The 26895-nt window shown below is 40.7% G+C and overlaps 1 protein-coding gene across 1 annotated transcript in view; it reads left to right on the top strand.

The window, feature by feature from the left end:
- The window catches only part of Stk39 (serine/threonine kinase 39), a 263677-nt gene that overhangs the window by 190345 nt on the left and 46437 nt on the right, over positions 1–26895 (top strand). Inside the window, exons 15-16 of the mRNA XM_023719212.1 lie at positions 7801–7853; positions 12057–12125. Coding sequence (XP_023574980.1) covers positions 7801–7853; positions 12057–12125 — 122 coding nt within the window. The remainder of the gene's footprint in view (positions 1–7800; positions 7854–12056; positions 12126–26895) is intronic.

Genomic DNA, 26895 nt, shown 5'->3' on the forward strand with positions numbered 1-26895 from the left:
GTAATGCCACCTGCCTTGTCTTTATTGCCCAGAATTGCCCTTGCTATTCTAGGTCTTTTCCAGTTCCATATAAATTTTAAGAATGATTTCTCTATGTCTGTGAGATATGTCGGTGGTAGTCTGATAGGGATTGCATTAAATCTATACAGTTTGTATTAAATCTATACAGCCCTTCACACTTTTGAAGGCTCAGTTCTCTTGTCTGTAAAATAAAGGAGGGCGATAGTTGTCCTACTTCAAGAGTTTTGAGCATGGAATGGAAGAACGCATTAGAACACTAGCTCGTCCCAGTGCCTGCTGAGGGTCCTGTGGTGGTTCACTTGGTGTGCAGTCCTGTTGTACAGATTGCGCAGGATGAACAGACATTTATTGGCTCCTAATTCTGGAACAGGGACGTTCAAGATCAAGCACCTGCGTGTGCTGAAGGGCTTCTCACAGCAACATCCCATAGTGGAAGGGCGAAGAGAGGACGAGGGACCTGTCAGGCAGCAGGAATCCCCTTGTCAGGGCAGAATCCGCAGCACTGGAACACCGCCCCCCAGGCCCTCCCAGTGCTGCTGAGTTGGGTTGCTGGGGTTGAGTTTCTGACACGTGCTTTCTGGGGGACATGTTCAAACCATAGCAGTCTGAATTATTTCTCCCCTGTCATAGTTGAGTAAACAGATTGCAGAAGGCCAAACACTGGAATGTGGATTTGAACCCAAACCTGTGTCTCTACAGTTCATGTAATCTTCATATTCTATGGCAGTTGCCTCCTGGGTGCCAGGGGAAGGCTGGCCAGCTCAGGGGGAGCCTTAGTCCATTTTTCCTCCTCAGCCAGCAGAGATGGACTTCACCTCAGTGCACAGAGAGCTGACCTAACAATGGCGTCCGTACTGATCCCAGCCTCCATGTCATGTCTCCTGCATCTGACAGGGGTCTGTGTCCCAGGCGTGGAGTGGATGGGAGACTCTTAGGAATTCCCTGGGCATCAACAGCTTCAGCCTGAGCTGGTATGTCAGGTAGAAGATGGAAGATGAGGGCTGTGGCCTAAGTCACACTCTGCAGCTCAGAGGGAGGGGTTGCGTCTGTGTGCCTTGGACACGGGGTCTCTGCCACCATCACAGGGCCCTGAGAGGTGCTGTGGCCTCAGCTTATACTGACAGTTGGCTTCATCCTCACTGTCAAGCACCCCTGTGCTGGAAGGCACAGAATGCCAGTGACTGGTCATCGTGGTGATGCCTTTGACAAAAGGGATCCTCGTTCGTTGGCGCCTTGTAATCACGTCCTATTCTCTGTTGGCACCGACTCAGCTGGAGTCTTGACCTGCTGGGGCCCTCCAGAAACTGTGGCGCTGTCAGGTGGCCCTGACACAGCACAATAAAAGCGCGGGTAAATGCTGCTCCATCCTGTGAAATCCATTCTCAGTCGCATGGGCCTGCGCCTCCACGCCAGGAAGAGCCCGATGCTTTGCGTCTCTGTTGGCTCCTGCTCAGCCACCTGCTCATTTGAGTGATTGCTGCGTCATTTGAAGATGAAGGGAAGGAACAGGAAGAAAAGTTTAGTGTGTGCTAATCTGTATCTCTGAACTTATTATAAATGGACATTGGAAAAAAAAGTTTTCCAGTACTGAAGAGCAGTTACTAAAACTTTTAAGGAATGACTTCCCAATTTATGGATATTTTCTTTTTGTTGAATTCTTGTGCCCTATTGGTCTTTCTCGTGGTTTTCTCCCATACTGTCAGTCTGTGAGCATTGCATTATTGATTTGACTTTTTTAGTAGCTTTTTTTTTTTTTAATTGCTACCAGGAATCAAACTCAGGAGTTTGTGTTTGCTAGGCAGTTGCTATGCCACTGAGCTATATACCTGGCCCCTTTTAGGAGATAGAGTCTTAAAAATAACATCAAAGTCTTACCATTTCTTTTTTTTTTTTTTTTAATTTTTTATTTTAGGGAAGGGTCTACAGGGTGTTCAGGGTCTCACTACTTGGTCAAACTCGTAGTGATTCTCCTGTTTTTACAGGCTTCCAAGTGCTGAGATCACAGGAGCGTGCCACCACGCCCAGGCTCAATTGCCATCTCAGCGCCCCCTGGGAGCGGGGCCAGCATGGCAAGCCTGAGGATTGAACCCCAGCTCCTGCGCCTGCTTGTGGGCACTTTAATCTGCTGAGCTATTTGCTGGCCCTAGTCTTACCGTTTCAGAAATTTTTTTATGTATTCTATTGCCCACAGCTTGTGTGTTAATATCTGCAGAAATTGTATTTTATATTTGACTTCACTAATGAATAGCAATAGACTTAATCTGGCTCACATGTTGGTATGAAAGTTTAAAGTTATGCATTAACAGTTGAAACTATTGCTTTTCATTCGTAATGTCAAATTTCCTGTTTTTGTAAAGAATCTGCATATTTAGCAATAGTTAGCCTTAATTTTTGCTTGACCCTATCCAGCCAGCTGTGGGCAGCTGCTGCTTCCTTTGGATGAAGAATAATAGGCTCGCCCTCCGGCAGGGTTCCCATGTGTTCCTGTTCTTTAATGCATTCCGTGCTTTACACTCAGTTCCTACAATAGAACCTAAAAATTGCAAGTGGAAGTATAAAATGGAATAAATGAGGTGGGATTTAACAATACCTATCAAATTGCAAATGCGTATATCCTTTGACCAAGCAATTCACTTCTAGAAATTGATTTTTATACTCATGTATTTAGAAAATGACTTGGGACAAGGTTATTCTTTGAAGCATTGTTTGTAACAGTAAAATATTAGAAACAATCTGTTTATAGAATGGGAACTGGTTCAAAAAGATAGAGCATACAATGGAAAATAGTGTATCTATACAGAGAACAGTGAGAAAGCACTCAGTGGACAGAGGGGAAAATCTGAGGTGCATTATTCTAAGTTGAAAGAAAGGCACAGGATAGAGCCGTGGATACAATATGCCACCATTTGCATTAAGTATGTATATTTGCTAGTATATGCATAGACATCTCAGGAAGGGCACACAAAAAGTTTGAAATGTTTATTGCCTCTGAGAAAGGAATCAGATATTTGGATGAGGGGAGAGAATTTTTCACATTACACCCTCTTGTACCTCTTGATCTCCTCACCCCCCAATACTGGAGATTAAACCCCAGGACTTCACACTGACCTACGATTCTAGTCCCTTTAACCATCCTTTTAGATTTGAACTTGTGATCTTCCTGTTTCAGCCTCTAAACCATAGGCTTCCATTACTTATCTTAACAAAGTAATTTTCCTTCTGTGTCCTATGTCACCAATCCACTGATGAGAGTCCATCCGTATGATCCAGTCCCCTCCCAGTGCCCCACCTCTGAGCTCATGAGGCTTTGGTAGACATCTAGATAGAAACCATGATGTGCCCTAATACATCTTAGAGTTTTCAACCTTAAGATTTAAGGGAGTTTTTAATAAGAGCTAGAAAAAACAGCCTGCGCCTTACAGCTGTTACTCTCAGATTATCATTTCCTCAGTAAAGTTGCAGAGACATAGTTTTTGGCTTTAAATCATGCCTACTTTCATCTTCCCTGAAATCAAGTGTCCTGTGTGGTATCAATTAAAGTAAATGTACTTTCAATTAGAGGTGTTAAGTGTAAGCCTGAAAAGATTAATTCTTTATAAAAGGATGACCTTCAGTGGTTAAATCCAATTAGGCATTTTCCCAACGATTCTTCATCTTGATAGGACAAGTCTACTACTCACAATCCATCACTGTAATCTTTTCAAAGTGAGTGTTCTAGGTTTAGAATTGTAAAAGAGTGACTTGACCAGGCAATCTCCGTGCACCACCGTGGGCATAGATACGGATTCCGAGTGTTGGTTGTCACTTTTGTAGGGATAGCATTTAAAACATCAAGATGTGCATGATGGCGTTCTTGGCACCCTTCTCACACCTCAGTGACATGAATTAGTACTGACTCACATTCTTGTGTAGTTTTTCTCTTTGTGTCACTTCACTATTAAATACAAGTACTTAGTTATTTTTCTTATGACTGTTTCAGTTCTAATTTAATCTTTGCTCACATGCAGCAGGCGGAGCCAAGGCTATTAAAGAAATGAATGGTTGGGCTGGGGAGATAGCTCAGTAGAATAAGCACCTGACGTCCTGAATTTAATCCCTGGTCCTGGGGAAAAAAAAAGAAAAAAGAAAAGAAATGAATGGTTGATTACTGTTTTTGTAATGTGCAAAATTTGGGGACATATTGTTTTCTCTTTAAAATGAAAGGAATTGGGCAGGGGAGATAGCTCAGTGGTCTAAGCACAAGGCCCTGGGTTCAATCCCTGGTACCATATGCTGTGTTGGCCACCAAAACCGGCTTTGGTGTCACACACCTTTAATCCCAGCACGAGGGAGGCTGAAACAGGAGGATCACTACAAATCTGAACTACCTAGTGAAACCCTGTACCAAATACATACATAAATAAAAATATTAAATAATAATAAGTAAAATGAAAAGAATTAAGCATTTCTGTTTGTATTAGATATTTCTAGTACAGAGTTGTTGGTTCTCTGTCATTTATGAATGTTATCACCCCAAAGTGGGGGAGGGCCAGTGGAGTCAAAAGCAAGGAGTGGCAAGCAATGCCTCTTTGGAGGTGTCAAAGGTGATTGTTGGAATATATAGATATAGATATAGATATAGATATAGATGGATATATTTGAAGAAAAGACATAGTATGTTTATATAACATTCTGTGGTATACTTTAAATCATCACTAGATTACTTTTAATCCTGAATCCAGTGGAAATGCTATTTAAATACTTGTTCTGCTATTTTTCATTACTGACTTGTAGTTATTTGATTCTGTAGATACAAAATCTGTGAACATAGAGGACCAGTGCCTTTGCTCCCTACCACTGTGTGTGTGTGTGTGTGTGTGTCTGTGAGAGAGAGAGAGAGAGAGAGAGAGAGAGAGAGAGAGAGAGAGAGCTCCTTAAGTATGATACAGCCATTCTGCGAGGTCTTAAGACCCTTAAAAGAGCCCAGCAGACCAAAAGTATTTTATAATATTAAGAAATTCTTTATCTTTTTTGCTCTCATTCTTTCACACATCCTGTAGGATTTTTAGTGGCTTCTTACATAATATGCAACATTGCATCAGATTACAGAAGCACTGTCAGAATTCAGCAACTTTAAAAAATTTTTTATTAGTGTATGTATCCAATGTGGAATAGTGATGTTTATATGGAGAACTGGCACATGCACATGCGATATCTTGTTCATTTTTAATCCCTTTACCCCTTCTTTACCTTCCCCTCAGGAAGAATTCAGATGTCTTAGACCAGACGTCACAAAGGATTACAGAAATTGGAAGCAATGTGTTCTTTTTAAGATTTCTTTTTTTTTTTTAATTTATTTATTTTTTAAGTTATTTGTTAATTTTTATTTTTCTTTATTTTTTCATAATTTTATTGAGAAACAAATAGCAATGAGACAGTTTCAAATCAAATTGGTAGGACATTTTTTTTTATTATTATTTATTTATTTATTTGGGATCCGGGGATTAAACTCAGGTCCTTGTGCTTGCCAGGAAAGCGCTTATCACTGAGCCATCTCCCCAGCCCCAGTAGGACATTTTTTGGAAATAATTTTTGAACATTTTTTACATCAGTATGAGTTACTTATTGTCATCTTCATATGAATTAATATTTTACAAAATTTATCAGTTTTAATTTCTAATACAGAAATTTTGATAGGATTTAGACCATATAACACAAAGACTCTTTAGGGGCCCTATACTTTTTAAGCATTGAAAGAGTCTCATGACCAAAAGGTTTGAGGTCAGCTGACATATACCTCTGTCAGGAATCGAGAAGTTCCCTGGTGCCACTCCACCCTGCAGGTGGAGACTCCTGTAAGGAGGGGCGAAGTCCTGGGTTCAGGGCTCCGTGGGGTTGCGGGGGGGTGGGGTGAGGGGTGTGCGCTGCTTCAGTTCATGGCCATTTGCTTCTTCCAGATGGTTTGTGGGGCGGTATTAGAGATGAGTCAGCGTCTCTAGGTACTCATATCTTTAGCTGGGATCTGTTATTTTGCATCTTTCTGGCCTCCTGGAAATTACTCACACTTTGGCTCAAATCGTGGTGTGCTCACTGTTCAGTGACCAGAAAGCCTCACACAGAGCTCAGACAGCCACGGCTGAGCCCCGCAGGCCACTCGGTCTTGCCTGGCTTCCCGGCAGGATGTTCAGCGAGGTGTCCAGGCCTTCGCTGCCTCTGTGCTGGACACTGTTGGCTCCAGACTTAGTAGCTGAATTTATATGAAAATTACAAATTCATGTTTACTCCTGCAGTTTCTTTTTCCGTTCACAGTTTTGTTTAAACTATCTAGGTTGCTCATATTGATAAAAATTCTACTCAAACACTACCTCTAAGGCACAGTTTCTTATTATGCACTTTTATTAACTTTAATTCTATCATCTGTTGAGAGGTACTTGTGTAATATTTTAATGCTCTTATAAAATTTTAAAACTATCCTAATTATAGCTTGCTGTCTCCTTATCATTTCTTGAAATGAATACAATTGGAGAACTTTACATAGTGGTTGCCTTTCTGTCTCCCCAGTGCTATTTATTTTTTAATTAAATATATACATACAGTTTTTAAATATGTACATATAGTTTTGTGTAAGCATTTTATATTTACTTAAATGAAGTTTTATATATTCAGTGGGCAATTGTTCTAGAGGTCCCCAAATGTAGGTAAAATTTTTGACTACAAAATGTCTACTTTATTTTGTGACTTTTGTTGCACGATTTGCACTACTTACAACTAACTTCATTTGTTGTACTTTTATTTTTTTATTTTTTATTTTTTTTCAAAGTTTTATTGATAAACAGATAGCAATGAGACAGTTTCAAATCAAATCGGAAGTACAGTTTCAACAAATAATACACTGCATATATTCTTCTTAGTGGTTAATTGCTGTACAAGATGCGGACTTGTGATCCTATTTACAAACACCATTAGAACAAATCATTCTATTCATTAAGAGAACACAACTATATATCTATCCCAACCACTTTGAATACACAGATACAAAATGGACATTCATCGGTATACCCCATTTTTTCTAAGTTCCGTTATTGAATATTATAGGTGTGTAAACTCAGCAAAATAGTCTAAAAGAGTCCAGTAGCCCATAATAGCATTGGGTCTTCTGTTTAACTGGCAATGTCAGAAATTATTGACCTGAGTCCCCTACAGCTCAACATAACAGCATGGCTTTATTTCCTAAAAAATGGAATAAGGTTGTTGGTTTTTGTTTTTGTTTTTGTTTTTGTTTTTGTTTTGTTCCTCGAATGCCTTTAGGGCACTTTTGGCCAGCAGGAGAGTTGTGAGGTTCGAACTCCAGCAACCTGAGGCTGACAGCTTTGTGGAAGCAGCCACTTAAAGGACTGAGCTAGGGCCAGGCCCCCATGTTGTACTTTTAAAAATATTAATAAAATACTATTTCTTCCAGGAAAAATAGGGAAAATGTGTGAGATGTTGTTCATTATAGACAAGAAGCTCCTAAAATACTAAATTGTGAAGTCAGATTGAAAGTTGTTGATTTGATGCATTTTATAAAAGGAACCTTTTGCTTTTTAAATTTTGTGACATTGACGTGTTTGTATAAGGTAAAATTAATCCTATAAGGTAATATCATATTATCATAACTAACTCTTGCAGTCAAGGAAACTAGTAACCTACACCTGAAAAATGTTGCTACATGTTAGCAGCATCTTAAAAAAGTGGAATTTATTTAGTTAGATTTAACTCTGTCTTGTTAGATTTTAATGTGCTATTTGTTCTGTATTTCAGAAACTCCAGAAAGGAACTTAATGACATAAGATTTGAGTTTACTCCAGGAAGAGGTAAGTCATAATTAAAATTACTATTTTAATGCCCCAAGAAGCATGTTAGAAATTGATTACAAGCGTGTGGTTATAATTTGCTATTCAAGAAATGCTTTGTCTATAAATGAAGGAAGCAAGGAAAGAAATGTGGAAGGATGAAGGGATTTTGGTAAGTGTGAGGTTTGCTGGCTACACGAATCACAGGGACACGTGTGGGAACTGTGTATACACATATAAAGTGGGCGTATTAGCTCAGCCTGGAGCCGTGCACTGGCAATGCGGGGCCTGAGTCGAGTTAGCATGAGCGTAATGAGAGGCGCCGGCTCTCCTAGTGAGAACTGAGCAGAAGCAGCTGCCATCCGGACAGCTAACATGCGCTACCTCTGTGCCCTGCTCGGGTTCAAGAAGCCTGTTCTAGGGGTGCTTGTGGCCCCTTTCTCTGTGGGCACCCGGGCAAACTTGGGGGGGGCAATGTTAGTCTTGCAGCTGCTACACTTTGAATATTTTAAATGTGTTATTCCAGCTGTCTGAAGGCTAGATGCGTTGATGAATGCCTGACTTACTAATTTTTATTATCTCTTGCACCTGGCGAGAGCCCAGCACGCAAGCGAGCCTCAAAAAAATCTTGATTAATTAGTAGATAAACACTATATATGAACAGCTTCAAAAGATCAAAAGATGAGCTATTGGGAAAAAATATTTCTACTGCTTAGTTTATAACCAAAATAACTTAGAAAAATTAAAAAGGTATATGTATTGAATATCTTTAAAATGTACATTACTTTCATCTATTGTAATTTATATGTATATATGCTAATGACACTATTGATCAGAGTGTCACATAAATTTCAGTTAGATTAAAAAAATTGTATTTGCTGAAAGTTTGAAACTCTGAGGTAGAAGAGCTTTCTGGGTTGATAACGTCATCAGTAGGCTGCCTTGACCTCGTCATTGTCATCTCCTGCGACAAGACACAATGCAGACACCTGTGGCAGCTGAAGTAAGCGGCCGGCGCTTCAGGAAATGGAAAAATTACCTTAATGTGGTTTTGTGTTCAGTTCTTTAAAGACACTGGTAGCGAGACAGACATGCTCTTGGGCTGGGTGTCGCCACAAAGCCATTGGCTCTGGTCTCTTTTCCTCTACAAATTCCAAGCTTTAATGTACTGCCAGTATATTTGGATTAAGCTAAATATGAAGTTTTTTGTTTTTTTGTTTTTTTTTTACAAAATAAATGTTCATAAGGATGTAATGAATTTGCTAATTGATTTTTCTTTCCTAGCATATTCATCTCTAATAATTTAGAGTTGTTCTGTGAAATTGTACCACACCAGTGAGGGTTATCAAAAAGCCTTCTATTTTTGTCATAATGGAAAAACGTTGACCAGGCAATGCTATGATAAAATGTAGTCATTATATGAGAAAAATTTCAAATAGAAAGGACTGTTTCTTATTTTAAGGTTGCTTCTTTTTATTTTGTTGTTTAAAATTGACTATGATGATGAAATCAATTTTAACTTTATAAGGTCAGAAAGAAATTTCTAGGTTAGCAATATTGTGACGAGGATGGCCTGCCATGCATTAGTAGGCCATCTGCACTGACTTTGGCCAGCTCGTGTGACAGGGTTAGCTGAAGAGCTCTGCTCTTGTTGCCCACGCAGAATCCATGGCCCTGGCTGGCATGTGAGCATGGGCCTTGCTGGGCAACCCTGCACAGGGCCATTGTTTACTGGTTTCCAATTCTGGTGCCATCTGTGTTCCAGACAGTGCCTTGCTTGACACAGTCACATGTGCAAGACGTTCATGGTGCACATGCACGTGAATAAGTACATGTGGCATAAACCATACAACATAAACATAAAATATTCTCTGCCCTCATTTGTGTTTATTGTGTATCTGTATGGTCTAGAAAATCTGGCACTAACATATGATTGTTTAACCTGTTTAGAGATTAGGAATATTAAAATTGATTCAAAGAAAAAATAGATTACTAACGAAACATGAAATAATTGTTTCACATTTCCATTCTAAACTATTGCTGATATCTTAGTTACATGCGTACAAAATGACTGGTTAACAGCACACACACAGATGTGGAATAATCCTGTCTTGGCCAGCTACCTTACCCATTTGCCATTTTGTTAGGATTCATCAGGTGCCCAAGAATCCTGAAAATAGGACACGCCAAACACTTTAATCACCCAGGAATATCTGTCTCTTTGGTACTGCTTCAGTTCTAGCCTTCACTGTGGCTTTGTTTGATTTATCTATATTTAACGACATTCTGTGATTGTAGCTCCTCACTCAAGTGTAAGGTCTTATTATTGTTTTAGAGATGGTGTAACATGTCAAAGTGCTTTGATAGATGATCAGCCCATCAGAATATAAGGACTGCCTGCTCCACACCCAGTGCCTGCCACGTGTTGGTCACATAATTCAATGTGCCCCTCCTCCTGGAGATTGAGTGGCATCCAGGAAGAAGGAGGTTCTCAGGCTGAATTCTAGCAGCATCCAAAAGCGATCTCACATTAGGAATAGACTAGAGCCTTTTTTATGCTGCCCCTCGGTTCTGTGATCATGGGCTCATGCCATCACAGAGAGACTTGTATGTGCCACCGACACAAGGACAAGGCCCAAGACAAGCTCATGTCATGTGAAATTTCATAGTTTAGTAAGATTCCTATGTATTTCTTTGCCATTTACTTAATTTTATTCAGTTTCATTATGAAGTAGAATCAGCAAAATGGTAGAGTAACACAATTCCCTTGGAAGTAGAAAGAATATGCACTGAGTTTCAGAATTTTGTTGGAGACCTAGGGTACTAAGCTGTGCAGGAACAGGAGCAGAGTGCATTGGCAACTGTAGTGAGTGCCAGTGACCTTTGGCTGTGGTACCATCAGTGCCTTAGCCATTTGTTACTTACCCTGTGTCAGATGCTGAGATGGAAACCTCAATCTGTACTTCCATCTCAACACCCATGTGTGCACATGCATGTGACATACACGTACAGTCGTGTGCATGCCGTAAGCTCATTTGTATAGTCACCGTGTCCAGTTTATGCTGAGGGTGGCTTTTGGTGTGACAATGCACAATTAAGTCTAGACGTTTGCTTGACCCAACCGCTGTATTTCAAATGCTTCCTGACTTTGGGGGATGCTTCCCTTCACTCCTCACCTAGGTTGTCAGTGGTTGCCCAGCCCGTTTCTTCATGTCCAGCCACAGTTCTAGGCATGTGTGAGGATATGAAAAGCCTGTTTGGTTTTTTTTTTTTTTTTTTTTTTTTTTTTTTTTTTTTTTTTTTTTTGCGGAACCAGAGATTGAACTCAGGCCCTTGCGCTTGCCAGGAAAGCGCTTATTCCACTGATATTCCACTGAGCCATCTCCCCAGCCCCATGTTTGGTTTTTATAAGTCTTTTCCCTTTAAAAACTTAGGGGTCTTTAAAGGTTCTTTTGAGCATGTTGTAATTTCTCAATCCTTCTTTACAAAGTTGTCAAATAGAAGATAACAGTGTTACCATGCTCATTCATAACCTTTCAATTAAATCATTTCAGCTATGATCACTTACCACAGCTTGTTCAGTCCCATCTTTATGAGATTGCCAACCCCTGTCACTTATCATTGAGAAACTACATTATTTTACTCAGTCACATTTTCTAAGAGAACGATTCTGTTGCTATCAAATGATCAATGTCATGTTAAAGGAGTTTCTTAATAGCATAAATTTAAATGGCTCCTCTTAATAGTCCAACAAGCTCATGAGCTGTTTATACTAAATATAAGGTTGGATCAGATGCTACCCATCAACCTTTGCTATAAATTCTGACTCAGTAGCTACTAATGATAGACAAGGATTGATGATGTCTGGAATTAACCTTGGTAAGAAAGAAAAGCAGTGTCACATAGAACAGTTTCACTTTCTAGAGGTGCCTGTGAGGATTAATTTAGATGGTAGCCGGTGGGCAAAAGATGTTGTTCAGCCAGAAAGTAGAAAAGTAAGAATTTTATGTAACCTTTTTGAATAAATAGCCAGACACGAATAGCATACAGGAAAATGTATTTCATGACACTTCTGATTTTTTTCTCCTGATACAATCTGAATTGTTGAGTTAAAACTCATATGGATGATTTTACTAAGTGAAAAATTTATATATTTTGCATTGTACTGGATTGTTGATTTTTATTTTATGGTTACTAATTCATATTCATTTCACATTTGGACAGATACAGCAGATGGTGTATCTCAGGAGCTGTTCTCTGCTGGCTTGGTTGATGGTCATGATGTAGTTATAGGTAAATTGTTTTTTTAGTATGCAGTGTCATTTTGTTGATAGATTAAATGAAAATATATCAAATGAAATGTGTTTAGAAGTGAAAAGCTTTCACTGAGAAATGATTCACTGAATTTTGTAAAAATTCTTTTATGAATTCTTAAGTGAAACTTCATTTAAGAGCTACATATAATTTTCTTTCTCCTAACCCTGTCAGGGTAATTATCTCCTGTTTGTCTGGACATGACTTAGGCAGTGAGGAGCCTCACTTACTGAAAATACAACAAAGAGTCCTTAAGACTCACAAATCTATGGCATAATGAAGATAAGATGCTGTAATTTCTTTGCACCAAAGTATAGGTACCACTGAGAGGTTCTGAGCTCTTTCTCAGAGTTTCTTTAATAAACCTTCATATTAATTTCCCCAGGCTTCAGCAGTGATAATCCTAAAATCTTAAGGCTGGAGGGTTTTAGGCCGCATTCGGGCCAGTTCTTTGGATTCTATATCTGTAGCCAGGCAGCTGAGTTGTGGCAGAGCCACTCAGAAATCATGGGGTCTTTCTACCACTTTTAAAATCAAAGGATCACTGCATGGAGATGGGGCAGCTTGCTAGGCACAGGCCAGCTTCTAGGAGCACACAGTGGCAAGCAGGCCTCGAGCAAGGAGAGGAGCGCAGGTGGCAGATGGAGTCGTGTGAGAAAGTGTGCTGTAGCACGCTTCTGTCCACGTGAGCTGTGCTCCACGCGCCCGGCGAATTCAGTGTTCGTGAAGATTTTCCAAATGTAGTGCGTTATGGGCTATCCATCGTAATGGTATGGTATAGCCCATACCCAGTAGTAAAGATTACTTAGCACAATAATGCTAAAGCATTACATTAATTACATTGTTAATTATATAACAGCATTAATTAGAATATATTATGCTAAAAATTTTTCAAAAATATTCAATCTACAGGATAGTTTGGTAATTGTACTGCTGATCCCTACTGGTCTATTGAAAGAAATTTTTTTTCTTTTTAATTTTTATGACCCATTTTACGTGCTACTCTGAACAACTAATTTGAAGCCAATGTGCAATATAACAACTATTGTTGAATTCCTAACATTTTGTTTAATGAAATTCTGTATCATTTCTAATGTTTTTTATTCTTTGAAAAATATGCAAATCAAAACTAACATTTGGAATTATATACTCTCTTTAAATGATGTTTTATTTTTTAAAACTCACTTTGAACATAAATCCTTGTCCAACCACACTGGATGGAGTGGATGGGGAGGAGGTTTGAGGTGGGTGTACCTGGTGGAATGATTTATTTCTAGAAATTTGGTAATGGAGATTATTATGAAGTATAGTTCCATACTTTGACACGCTCCTGCCATCTTGTCCTACCGGTGGTGCCTGTGTGACTCCATCACATGGCCTGTGCCACCCGATGTGCTTGTCCCATGCTGCCCCACGGTGGTTCAGTCTCCCAGCAAGCAGACGTGTGGATTATGGTCCTGTCCTAGCATGTTAAATAAGAAAGCATCCTGGGTTCATAGTGGGGAATTAGACTTCCGAGGAAAGAATCAGTGTTATTTATGTACGAATGAATGTAAATGCAAAGATTCCTGTATAATTAGAAAAATTAAGGTTTTTCTCCAATTACTTGTGCAGGCACTATATACATTGTTTTCAGAAAGAAGCTATTTCCTTTGCCAAGTGATATACCGACGATATTGACATTTTTTAAGGAAATGAACATATGTTTACTGTTCTGTGCATCTATTGAAATTTCTTGTTTCATACTTTGCTCTCCCATCCTGTGAGATAGCATGGCCAGCAGAGTTCCAAGCTATCTTCTGATTAAATGTAAGGGGGAGGTTAGAAAAAGGCTCAATTCGCATTTAGTGTCTATTTTAAATTCTAGCTCAGATTTTCTTCTGTCTACCTACCAGCTCCTTGACAAAGCTGAGCACTCTCATTCCCATTAGAAAAGCTTGACATACCTCAACACACCTCATGGTGTCTGCGTTTACCCTAGGAAAGAAGGGAACAGTAACAGCCAGTTCTGGACATTTGGCAGGTAGATTTTCCTTAAAGAGGGCTGTGGTCCACACACTAAGCAGCCAGAACTAAAAAGTCATCAGAAAGATGATGATAATAGTTTAAAATCCTCTTTTAAATACCTACTGGTGTTTCTTATTGGCAACAAAGTCAGAAATCAAATTTTCTTTTATTTTAGTTGATTCTGACAGTTGCTTGGAAATATGCAGAATAAGATTCATGAAAAGCATTAGGTGCCATTTATTTTTAAGCGTGGCCTTGGTACACTCTACCTGACTCTAACTTAGGTCAGTTCTCATTTTTCTCCATGCTTAGCTGAGTCTAAATGTTGGGAAAATTTGTTGAGTTTTGAAAAGAAAGAAATGTAGGAAATTAAGGTAGAAAAAAAAAAAAAAGAAATTAAGGTAGAATGTGTGTGTAACATTAAAAATATATAACCACAAAGTTTCTGTTTTTGTTTTTATCTTAATTTTTTAAAAAAATTTTGCCTTTTCCCCCTCTTGGAGTTATACAGTATTCAAAATATAAAATATTGGAGTAAGAACAGGCACGTATGACTCTGAAGTGATGACAAAAGTATCTTACATGAATCAGGTGTGATGGTTCATACTCATAATTTCAGCACTCAGGGAAGCTAAGCCAGGAGGGTCATGAGTTTGAGCCCAGCCTACACAACTTAGTGAATGAACCTGTGTCACAGAAAATACATGTTTGTATGTATGTATGTATGGATGGATGGATGGATGGATGGATGTATTTATTTATTTATTTGTGTGGTACCGGGGATTGAACTCAGGACCTTGCGCTTGCCAGGCAAGCGCTTATTTACTGAACAATCTCTCTGGCCCGAAAGTAATATGTTTAAAAAGGTTTGGAATATAACTCAATGTGAAGCCCTTGTTTACAGTCCCCAGTACTGCAAACAAATCAAAACAAAATCACTTTTTTGAAAATGTGTGCATATTTTGTTCAGTAACCAACTAATTCTGTAAGGTAGAAAGAAGAGGTTATTTCAGCCATTATTACATGGATAAAAACTGAGGTCAGAAGAAGTGTTCGCATGCAGCGTGTAGTGGTCCTTGAATTTGGGTCTTCTTGAGTTGAAGTCCTGGGCCGGTCCCTGGCCTGCACATTCTGTATTCTGTATCTTCAGCCTTGGAGAGCAGACCCAAGTGATTTTAAACAATGGTGGCTCCTGGGGAAAAATACCTTGTCCTATTCGTATTTTCCAGAAACAATGAACATTATTTTATATTTTAATTGTTGATTATTTGACAGATGCATTGTGTTTGATCCTTTCCCCTTTAACCAATTGTAGCATTTCTCTATTCTCCTTCATTGTCTATTTCCCCTTTTACTAAATATGTCATCACTCACATACAAATGCTTTAATTTCTTTTTTTTTTTTTTTAATGTGTTTAGTACATAGTCTACAGGGTCTCATTACATAGATTGGACTCGTGATCCTCCTGTTTACAGCTTCCCAAGTGCTAGGATTATAGGTGCATTCCACCACGCCCAGTCTCAGTTGCCATCTCAGTGCACCCTGGGGGCAGGGCTGGCATGGCACACTGGGGATTGAACCCCAGTCTACTGCACCTGCCTAAGCAGGTGTTTTACTCTGCTGAGCTATCTGAGCAGGCCTCAAATGCATTAATTTCTTTCAGTTAAAAAAAAAAAAACAACAAAAATTTTCACCTGACTTTTTTTTTTTTTTTTTTGGAACCGGGGATTGAACTCAGATCCTTGCGCTTGCCAGGCAAGCGCTTATTCTACCGAGCCATCTCCCCAGCCCCTTCACCTGACTCTTGAGATCACTGTTTTCCTCCATCTGCTGACAGCAAAACTTTTAAAAGAAATTTTCCCTCCTTCAATTCCTTTATGACGGTGGTCTCTGGCATCCACTGCAGTTAGATTTTTTAATTTCCCTACTCCACTCAGACTGTTGTTTTCAAAGCCAACCTTGCTTGAGGAAGACCCATCTGGCAAACTGCATGGCAGGTGCAAAGGTAGATGTGGCTGGAGTGGAGCAGGCCAGGGTGGGTGGGGAGGACCTGTGGGCTGAGGACTACCCCCTTCCCTGGTCTGCAGGTCACTCCCAGTCGACTTCTGTGGCTTGTCAGCCGCCTTGTGATTATCTGACAGGGGTTCCTTCCCTGCCCTGTTGTTTGTCATGAGTTTGTTTGGTTTTTAGTAGTCTTTTCACTCAGCTAAATGCCCAGCACCCCACCTTTAACTTTGAGATGAAAGCTTGCTAAATAGTTGAGGATGGGATCTTGTAATCCTCTTGTTTCAGCCTCCCAGACTGCTGAGATTGCACACCTGTACCCATAGGCCCTGGGTTTTCTTTAGTTTTTAAAACTCCACTCCACATCCTCCACGTGGTCCCTTTTTTGTTAGTACTGCCTCATCTTGCTGGTCTGTAAATTCTGATATATCGGAGGACACTTTCCTGGGACCTGGTCTCTTCTCTCATCACTCGCTCCTTTGGTGATCTCCTCCGGTCTGGTGGCATTGCATACCTGCTGTCATGGCTGGGATCTGGAATGGCCCCGAGAGCCTCCGGCACTCAGGTGCAGCTGTTGGAAGGCAGGATCTCAGGCAGGGCACTGTAGCTGACTTGCCATTGGGGTGGGGCAGGGTTGCAGGTGGGTGCGGCAGATGTGACCTGGACTGGTGCTTTTCTCTCTGGCTCCTTTTGTCGCTGCTTCCTGGCCTCTGTGATGTGATCAGCTTCCAGTGCTCCTCTTTGACAGATGGCACACAGGCCCTTCCCTCAGGCTGTTGCTGCTTTTCAGCCTGCTGGCCACAGACTAAAACTAACTGGCAGCCAAAACAAACCTCCTCTTGAAGTTGCTGGCATTGGAAATTATGTCTCAGCAGCAAGATGGTGACTGAGACACTTACTCTCTGACTCCAAAATTTGTACCTGTGACCTGGAGCTCTCCTCAGATCCAGCCCCCTATTGAGCACCTTCAGCTGGAAGGGTGACAGATACCCAGAATTTAATGCACAATTCTAAAATCCCGCCATCCTCCTCCTTCCCAGAGTCTCTCTGTGTCATTTATTTTGCCATCCATGCCGATTCCTCCTCAAGCATCAGTTTCCTCCAGGCTAGTGTTTTTCAGTTTTGCAAACTGTTATGTGCTGCGTGCCCCAACCTATTCTTGTCTCACAGTACACCCTCTATAAACACTTGTTACAGATAAACAAATCCCGTTCCAAAATACATAGATCTCCCGTAACCTTTTCTTTAGAAACAGAGCATACTTAGAGTATAGGATCCTAGTGTTTTAGGAATTTCACTCAAGTTGTAAAATTCAAGGAACATTTGAAAATATGAAGCAAATATGAAATAAATATAGTAGCTACTCTAGTAAGCTCTGTGCAAAAAATAAAATAATCCAACTCATATAGAAGTTTGATTTCTTATGCAAGTAGTTTTTCAACTTCTACAATATAAAATAGCTAACATTTAAATAGATTAAAAATCTGTTTTTGCCCATCAGCATTTTCTTTTGATTTGGAGTAAATGCTTATGGCAGCACAAAAAGGCTAAAGAAAGCAATAATCTATGTTCTGGAGCAGTAAATGTTATGGCTTTTACTATAGCATAGCGAACAGAGGTTACAAGAAATCTTCATTACCTAGCTTGGGGGTAATCTGCCTGCAGTGCACAAACCTTGACAGAGTTTGGATTGAAGGACCGGGGTAGTAGCATGGAGTGATCACTTTCACGTAGAAGTAGGGCAGTGAAGAAATTAAATCTACTGTTTATAGGCTAAAATCACAAACCCACTTCAGATATGCTTAGATACACTACCTTGGGCAAAAAGCAGGAAGCATTTTTAGGCCTTCTGTAAATAGACATTCACAGGCCTGGCAGTACTGTCTGGGTAGGTGTTGGTTTAAAATAGTGTGTCAGTGAGATGAAAAAGTAGATGATAGGCATGTATAAATCTGCTTCTCTGGCCTAGCTGTGTTGGCTGAAAAATACAAATAGATCGGACTGGATCGCTATTCCATTGTTTCTAAGAGGATTCCCAAGGGTGACTCATAGTGAGAAGCATCACTGAGATGAAGCTTTCTGATGTTCCAGTAAGCTCTGTCCTTGAACTTTGAGACATGTTGGTCATGTTCCTGGAGTATTCTCTTTCTGCACCTGAAGAGTGTTATCAAAACCTGTTTGCCTTCAGGACTTACCACACATGTCGCCTCTGCTGCCTCTTCCTCCTCAGTCTGGAGAGCAAGTCACGCTCATCTAAAATGCTAGAGAGTTGGATTTGACTTGTGGCTTTCGTCATGCTGTACTTCCAGGCGCGGAGAGGTTGTAGATGCCTTTCGGGCAAGGTCTGTCTGCTGAGTTACAGTCATCCTAGCTACACATAGGTGCAGAATAATTTTGACAAAGAAATGAACATGATTAATTCTGTTTGGCAAATGTAATAGTGGATCAGTGCGTAAGTTGATGAATGTTATGATACCTTCTAAAAATGAAGTCACTGTGATTGATTTTGTCTGCCTCTGTCTCTTTCTCTTCTCTTCTTTCTCAGAAGTTGACCTACGTGACTGTTGAACCCTGTTCCTAGAGAAGGAGATGCAGTTGGCCAGGGGGCCTCCTGCCTACCAGCGCCTCCTGAGTTTACAGTTTTTCTCAGGCAGGCTCAGATGTCTGTCAGGGTCTTATCTAGGGTGCTCAGGAAGAATGCACATTTCTGGGTTCCAACCTAATGTTAGTCATCCGGAGTCTTGGATGTGGAGTGCAGAGATCAGTATGTCTAAAAAGTAGCTCAGGTGCATCTTATATGGGCTAGACTTCATGACCATTTCTTCAGTGCCTGCTTTCATTACCAGTTAGACTGCATCTAGCTCAGTCTCTCCTTTGTCTCCTTGGTTGCACTAATTCCTGTTTTTCTGCTTTACTTTGAGTCTCTGCTCTTTAAGAGTCTATTTGAAAATCATACTGGTTAACCTTTAGCATTGGATCTGTAAATAGTATGGGTACCATGCATGTGAAAGAGCCTTATTGGTTTAAACATTTAAAATAAGGAGTAGGGCCAGGGAGATGGCTCAGTAGAATAAGTACTTGCCTGGCAAGTGCAAGGGTCTGAGTTCAATCCCCGGTTCCGCTAAAAAAAAAAAAAAAAAAAAAAAGGAGTAGTTACAATTTTTATTAAAACTAATATTGCTGGGGGGCTGGCCTAATAGCTCAGTGGATTGAAGTACCTGCAAACAGGCACAGGGGGCAGGGTTCAATCCCTGGGCCTGCCATGCTGGCCCCACCTCTGGGGTGCGCTGAGACAGCGATTGAGACTGGGAATGGTGGCGTGTGCCTGTAATCCTAGCTCTTGGGAGGCTGTAAACAGGAGGATCACTAGGAGTCTGATCTAGTAGTGAGACCCTGAAGACCCTGTAGACCCTCCCCTAAAATGCAAAAACAAACAAAAGACTGATTTTGCTGCTCAGCGTATGGCAGGTCCTCCAGATGGCATCAGCTTAATTTTTCTATAGTGGCAAAGTATCTTTGGGCTACAAAGTATGCAAGCAACAGTCCTCATTCACCCGTGAGCATATGGTTAGCAGTGTGCAGTGCTGTTCCCACCCTTGTTGGGGCTGTTGAAGTCTGAGTAACTGGGATTTACTGCACAGCAGTGCACTTTCATAGCTAAGGTTTTGAAGAAGAGTGAACGTATTCTACGTTCAGTTCAGTGATTATGTTGTGTTTACTGATGTTGGAACTCAGTGAAGAGAAGTTTGCATTGACAAAGGTCTTTATTGCACATCTGTAGTATGATCTTAAAATGACAGATGATAAGAAACGAAGAAAACTCCCCAAGGCCTTTCTGGGTTTACACAGGCTTTGGGCTAATTGAATGATATCAGTAAATACAGTCGAGTAATTCGTGATGAAAAGTCCTCTGTATGTTAACTTGAGTACTCCAGGGAACAAGGGACCGTAGGTGCCTCGGGAATGCTGTGCTGAGTGTCTCCTGTGCATTTTTTAAACCAGAAATAAACGTTGAACAGTTCGGTTTGGCCCCGGGTTTCCACTTTGACAAGGGACCGCTGCCAGCTTGCTTCTATTCCCCATCCTTTGAAAAAAAAATGGAATAATTTTTTTTTTTTTTTTGGTTCTATCAAAGAAGTCTTTATTGAGGGTCAGGGATGTAGTTCAGTAAGAGAATGCCTGCCTTACATGCTCACGGCCCTGGATTCAGTCCCTGGCATTTTCCCCACCTCTCCACCTCACACAAAACAACATTTTGAAGCATTGATTGCTTAAATAGGAAAACATGCTAATACAAAAACCTGGCGCACAATTTTGTTTATAAGATGAACAGCAATTGAACTTTTAAGAGTAGAATCAGTGTTGCTGTTTTGTTTTAGTTCTTGTTTGTTTTGTTTTGGCTTTTGTTTTTTGGTTTTGCAGGGAGAGACAGGCTCTCGCTGTCTTTCAGGCTGGCCTCGAACTTACTGGGTAGTCCAGGCTAGCCTCACCCTCATGGAGCCCCTCCTGCCTCCACCTCCTGAGTGCTGGGATTACAGGTGTGCACCACCATGCCTGGCTAGTGTTGTTATGGAGACATTAAAGAGCTGTTCACTCTGTGTATGCTGAAATCCTAGTCAGAATGAACATGCAGAGAAGGCACACACACACGGGCACACACATGTGCACCAACATACAAATTCAGTATTAATTTGATCCCAGACCTAAGGGTTAACATATTTTTCTAATTTTATTTAATTACAATAGAAAGAGTGAAATGAAATACATAGAATTCTCACTTTAACAGAGCATCACTGCTGTTCTGTTGTCCATACTTCCCTACCCCAGAGTCAGTGGAATTAAGCAAAAGAAAGCATTCCTAGCAGACGAAGCCAGAAGCTGCGGTCCCCACCCATGAGTGCATCCTCCGGCCACCCAGCCCCACTCTGGGCTCACTGCCTATGACTTGATCGGCCTGGGCAGGGGTGTCCTTGTGGACCTCTGATCTGAGAAAGGAATAGGAAAATTCAAAACTACCTTTCAAAATACAGGAGAATGTAATTTCCAGGAAGTTCTAATATAAATGACACCTGTAATTTCCCTGAAGCTGTTCTCTGTTCCTGTATTGTATGGCTGTGAATCTGTACAGCAGTGAAGCACACTGCAAGCCTGCTTTTCCGATTAACACTGCCCCTTTTTGCTTAGCTGGGAGTGGGTAGCCTCTTTAAGAACTTCTGGTACAGAGCCCAGTTAAGATCTGTACTTAATTTCACTTAAGTGAAATAAGAGCCTGCTAGTGGATTCATCTGTCACTGGAGTCTTGCTCTTTTCAATTACTTTAAATGGTCCTGTTTTAATTAAAATGTTAATCTGTCTTTTGACTCTAGAATCAGATATGCCTAAAGATAACATCTGATCCAGCCAAATTTCCTGACTGTTGGATACCATAAGCCCTATATTACTTGTTCCTATGATTGATTGATTGATTGATTGATTGATTGATTGATCTATGATGTACTAGAGATTAAATCTAGGCCTTCATCAGTGCTCGCTAGGCAAACTCCCAATTACTGAGTGATATCCCAAAGTCATTTATTTATTTATTTATTTGTTTGTTTATTTATTTGACAAAGGGTCTCACTACATAATTCAGACTCAGTGATCCTCCTGTCTCAGCCTCCCCAGTGCTGGGATCACAGACAGGCACCACCACACCCCATTTCAGAGCCAGCACAGCATGCATTACCAGGGATCAAACCCTGTCCTTGTGCTTGCCAGGCAGGCGCTTAGACCGCCAAGCTATCTCCCCAAGCCCTTTAGGCACGGTCTCACAAAGTTGTACAGGCTGGCTTTGAGCTTGCAATATGTTCTTTTACCTCTGTCCCCCTAGAGCTGAGATTACAAGGGAGCAGCACAGCGTCCAGCTCCTGTTTGTTTCTTGTGACACAGATTCCCTCTATTTTCTGGTGAAAGAAAACTTTACCTGAGGAAACCTAGTCTATTCTTCGTGATAGTACATGTTTTTATCTATCACCTCCAAGTATGTAGGATTTAAGTTAAATGACTCTTCTGTTATCAGTAGACTGATCCATCGTGGCTGTCATTGTGTGTGTATGTGTGTTTCCACTTTAGAAGCTGTTCTACCAGAAGTACAGTATTCTAGCTATCAGATGGCCAGTGTGCTTCTTAATAGATTGAGAGATCCCCTCGTCCCAAGATGAGGTCTCACTGCTGTTTTCTAACTTACTTGTCAGTGTGCCTCATATTGATTTCTTATGGAGCAAGAAACAGAGGTCCAGGTTTATCCATTCAAAGAAAGTGAAAGCCAAAAATGAAAATTAGATCCATATTTTTTATTCAATGTGGGCTCACTATGACTATTATGGCATCGTGTCTAATTATAACTATAAATTTGACCCAGTACTTTGAATTTGATTGCCACTATTTCTTAAAGATCTTGCCAACCTTAAGAAAGCCTAGTTCTTAATCATTTTTTGTGAAACCAGGGATTGAACTCAAGCCCTTGTGCTTTTCAGACAACTGCTTATTCTACTGAGCTGTCTCCCCGGCCCCTCGTTCTTAATCTTGCACCACATAGGTTTTGCATTAAAAAATTTGTGTAAGAATGCTGTTACCCCAGATTAGTTTTAAGGCAAGGAGAGACTGCCTGTCACCTTCTACTGGGAAAGTTATCTGTGTTGTCAGGTTGTAAGTCTCCCCTTCATAAAAATCAGCCATTGGGCCCAGTTTGTTCTTGAGCAGATGTTTTCAAAAGTATGCTCCGCTTCAGAAGCCACAGCAAACCATTCGTTCCATGAACACAGGTTTTCCTGCAGGATTCTGTGGCCTATGAGCCGAAGATCACGCAGCAGAAACTTGCAGCTGAAAGCATTCAGATGTCTAGACGTGCACACTCTTGGGCCTGGCTGTCCACCCTTCCGGCCAGCGTATGCTGGGGCAGAATGGGAAGTAGTTGCCCATTAGATTGTGCAAATATATGTTTTTCACTTAATTTCTTCATAGTAAAGTGCTCTAATCTTTATGCTTAGGGAACTCATTCAGCTGTGAAAGGTTTGTTACTAGAAATGAGGACATCGGATACAAAGTATCTATTCAGTAATAGAACCCCTGGAGGGCTAATTTATAACACACTCTGCACCTTCTCACCAGGTTGAGGTTCAGAGCTAGTTTTTTTAGACTAAATGTGCTGGTGACTCATTTCTTCTTTGAATGGGTGGGTATTTCGGGGGCGGGGGGATGATGCCACCAAATGCCCGGACCTTTTCATCTTTCTGTGATCTGCACAATCAGGGTAGGAAAGGCATCCATACTGCTTACGTACTGGCCTGTCTTTCCTTTCCTCTGCATTCACCTTCAATTTCCTCACTATGTTGCCTCTGATTCTTATATTGTCAGTGGTACTGAGTGATAAAGTGAGAAGAGCAGTTAGAGCTTAGCATCTTATGAAGGTGAAATACAGGTTGGAGGATCTAATTTGGACAGCATTGCTCTTGGGAAGCAAAGTCCTATGGAGTATTCTGATGGGCTTCCAGCCCCTGGTACAGCACTCTCATTGGAGAGCTGAAGATTTCTATTTTTTTCTTTAATGCTTGACAATTTTTATTATGTAAGAAATTAATATTTGATATTTCAGAATGCATTTTTATAAAAAATATACAGAACTCTACTGAAATAACTGAACAGGAGCTTTATATCTTTAACAAGCAATGATAATTTACTCCTCTAGGCATAACATGAAATATTCATGCATTTCAAATGTCTGCGTACTACATGGTTCTTAGCTGCTATTAACAGATGTGCCCAGGACATTACTGGGAGTCCTCAAAGGACTGTATCCCAAGAGTCCTCGAATCACTTCGCCACTATGGGTTGTCATGTGGAGGTCTCTCTGGCTCCTGCCTGTCCTTTCCCAAGCCTGTCACCAGTATCACGAGCCACCATGCAGGCCCCAGGGCTAATAACAGGTGTGCTGCTTCCAGAAGGCCCCGGGAGCTTCTTGCTGCTGGGCTACAGTGGCACTGTCTTTCATGCAGAAGTAGGGAAAGGGTCATATTTTGTCTTCCAGGCCTGTAAACTTCCCTACCTGTGCATTCAATAAAGTATCTTCAGCACTCTGTGATGGGTCCACTGTGAACAAAATGATGTTTCTTGCCCTTGAGAAAACTTCTGTTGTCTGACATGACGGGCAGATGTTAGGTGTCAGATGTCAGGAAAGTGTAAATTCTAGAAGTGTTGTGAAAGACACTGATACACCAAACGTCCTCGCTTGGAGTCAAGAACAAGGAATGACACCCCCAGCCCCCTGGGACTGGGACATCTGAGTGAAGCCTGAGGGTTAGCCTGCTCATGCTGAGTATATGAAGAGATAATAGACTCTGCAGAAGACGTCCAAGGTGACCAGATCAGATGACAGAGGGCAGCATGACATACAACCAGGGAGGAAGAGTATGGGATCAGCTCACAAAAGACATTGGGAACAGCCTTTCGCCGTGGCGCTTGCAAAGCATGCAGCTTGGTCATTCAACTTTGACTGAGTTACTATGTAAGGTATAATTCTCACTGCTCTTCTTATGGTTTTCCTATCAAAAAGGGCAAGTAAATTTTTTCCTTTCAGCTCATTTGATTCTGTAAAGGGTCTCAAATTTGCTTTATTCTGAATTAGGTCCCTTTCCTGCCTGAACTTGATTCCTCTTTGACTGAGATGTGAGAGAACCACAGAAAGACAAAAAAAAAAAAAAAGCCCCAGATAACCGCAGAAATGAAAGCTGAAATGATGTTTCAACATTCTAGGTCCATTCTTGTTTAAGAGCATTGATGAGCGACTTGTAATTTACAGTTTGGGGACTAGGAGAACTTCAGAGCTACCATATAATAATTCTGAATCCAATTATTATATCAAAAGAAATCAGAACTCTTAGGAAGGGCAAAACATAAGCATTAATTGCAGACATTTTGCTTATATTAATCAGTAACCAAAGGGCCTTCATGTATATTCCCAAGGAGGATGAAATATATTTTCCATTTCATAAGACTGCCTATTTACACACATTATGATGTGGGATAAGGTAGCACTATACATAGAGCAGAACCACTCCCATTGTAAAATAATACAGAATGCATGAAACATTCATACTCGTTGAGTTAAAGCAAACCTGCCATCATAAGTCCATTAATTACAGTTGACTGTAGGGAATTTTCTTTCAGGGACAAGCCCTCTAGTTACCTAAATGAAAGTAGGCATTCAGGTGACCTCATGTTAAGAATGCAAGCTCAGAAGCATATGTTCTTGTTTAGCTGCCCTTCCTCTTGATGAACCAGCTGTAGGGCCAGGGCAATGTTTTCCCACAGTGGTGGGTTCTGGAGTGTTTCTAAGTTGGTGAAACTGTCTGAAAGCCCTCAGCATTGCTTTGCTTTTAACCTCACTTTAATTGTCACTATTCAGTTGAGCTTTCCAAACTTCTAAGAAATAGATGTAATAAACACACCCAATGGCCTAGAAATAGGTGACACAGAACTATAGTCTCCCTTAAGTGACATCTCCCATAGTTATTTAATTAATTGTTACTCAACTAAATTAAGTTCAGATTGTTCATTGTTCGATTCAACAGTGAATTGATTGGCTGCTAGTAACTGGTGTTGTTTTGCATCTTGAGTGGCTGTTGGGATCTCTGTTATTACATGCAGGTAGAGTGTCCCCTGTCTGAAATGCTGAGAACCAGAGGCACTGTAGACCTTAGTGTTGTTCAGACCTTAGAACAGTTGCATATAGAAAGTGAGATGTCTGGATAAATTCTAAACCTACACATGAAATTTGTTTTTCTTTCTTTTTTTCTTTTTATTTTTTTCCCATAATTTTATTGATAACAAATAGCAATGAGACAGTTTCAAATCAAATTGGTAGGAAAGTTTCAATAATTAACACATTGCATACATTCTTCCTAGTGGTTAATTGCTGTACAAGATGCGGACATGATATCCTATATACAAACACCATTGGAACAAATCCCTTTATTCATTAAGAGAATGTAACTATATATCTGTCCTAACCACTTTGAATATGCAGATACAAAATGGAGAGATTCATTTGTTTTACATGCACCTTATCTACATAGTCTTTAAAGTTTCAGAATCTAAGACAACTCTAAAGGTCAGGTAGAGTGGGAAAGGGGCACAGGTGTTGGGATCAGCCTGAGCCAAGCTCTGTCAGTGTGCCTGACTTGAGGAAGCTGGTTCGCTTCTCTGGTCCTTAGTGTTGTCTTTATCCATAGAGTGATGTCACAAGGTTGTTTTTAGGGCCCCTGGGCTACAGAGTGTGATGGGGCCTCTCAGAAGCACTGAGAACCTGGCAGTTCTTTCTCTACTTTAGAGTCAATGTGCTTATCCTCCTGTCCATAGAAGGCTTCTTCTGTGAAATACCATACCACAACTTACCCAAATAAAATGAAACTCAAATCTCGTGTAGGGGGTGAAGGTAGAAGCTCCAGCCAAGAAATACTAACAGCCCCTGTGCTTCTGCGTGTGACTCGTAAGACACACACGTACAAGTGGAGGGTGTTGCCATCTCTCATTCCTGCTCTACCCTAAACAGCGCTGAAAAGTGTTATTAAAACAGGCACTCAGGAATAGACAATATAATGGGCCAACCAAATAGTTTACATGTTGTCAACCTGGACTCTGAGGACGCATCCTTGTTCAGTTTCTGCTCACCTCCCTGTGCCCTTTCTGATTCTCTGGCAG

The sequence above is a fragment of the Octodon degus genome, unplaced genomic scaffold, assembly GCF_000260255.1.
Source record: "Octodon degus isolate 3935 unplaced genomic scaffold, OctDeg1.0 scaffold00065, whole genome shotgun sequence".
NCBI lineage: Eukaryota > Metazoa > Chordata > Mammalia > Rodentia > Octodontidae > Octodon > Octodon degus.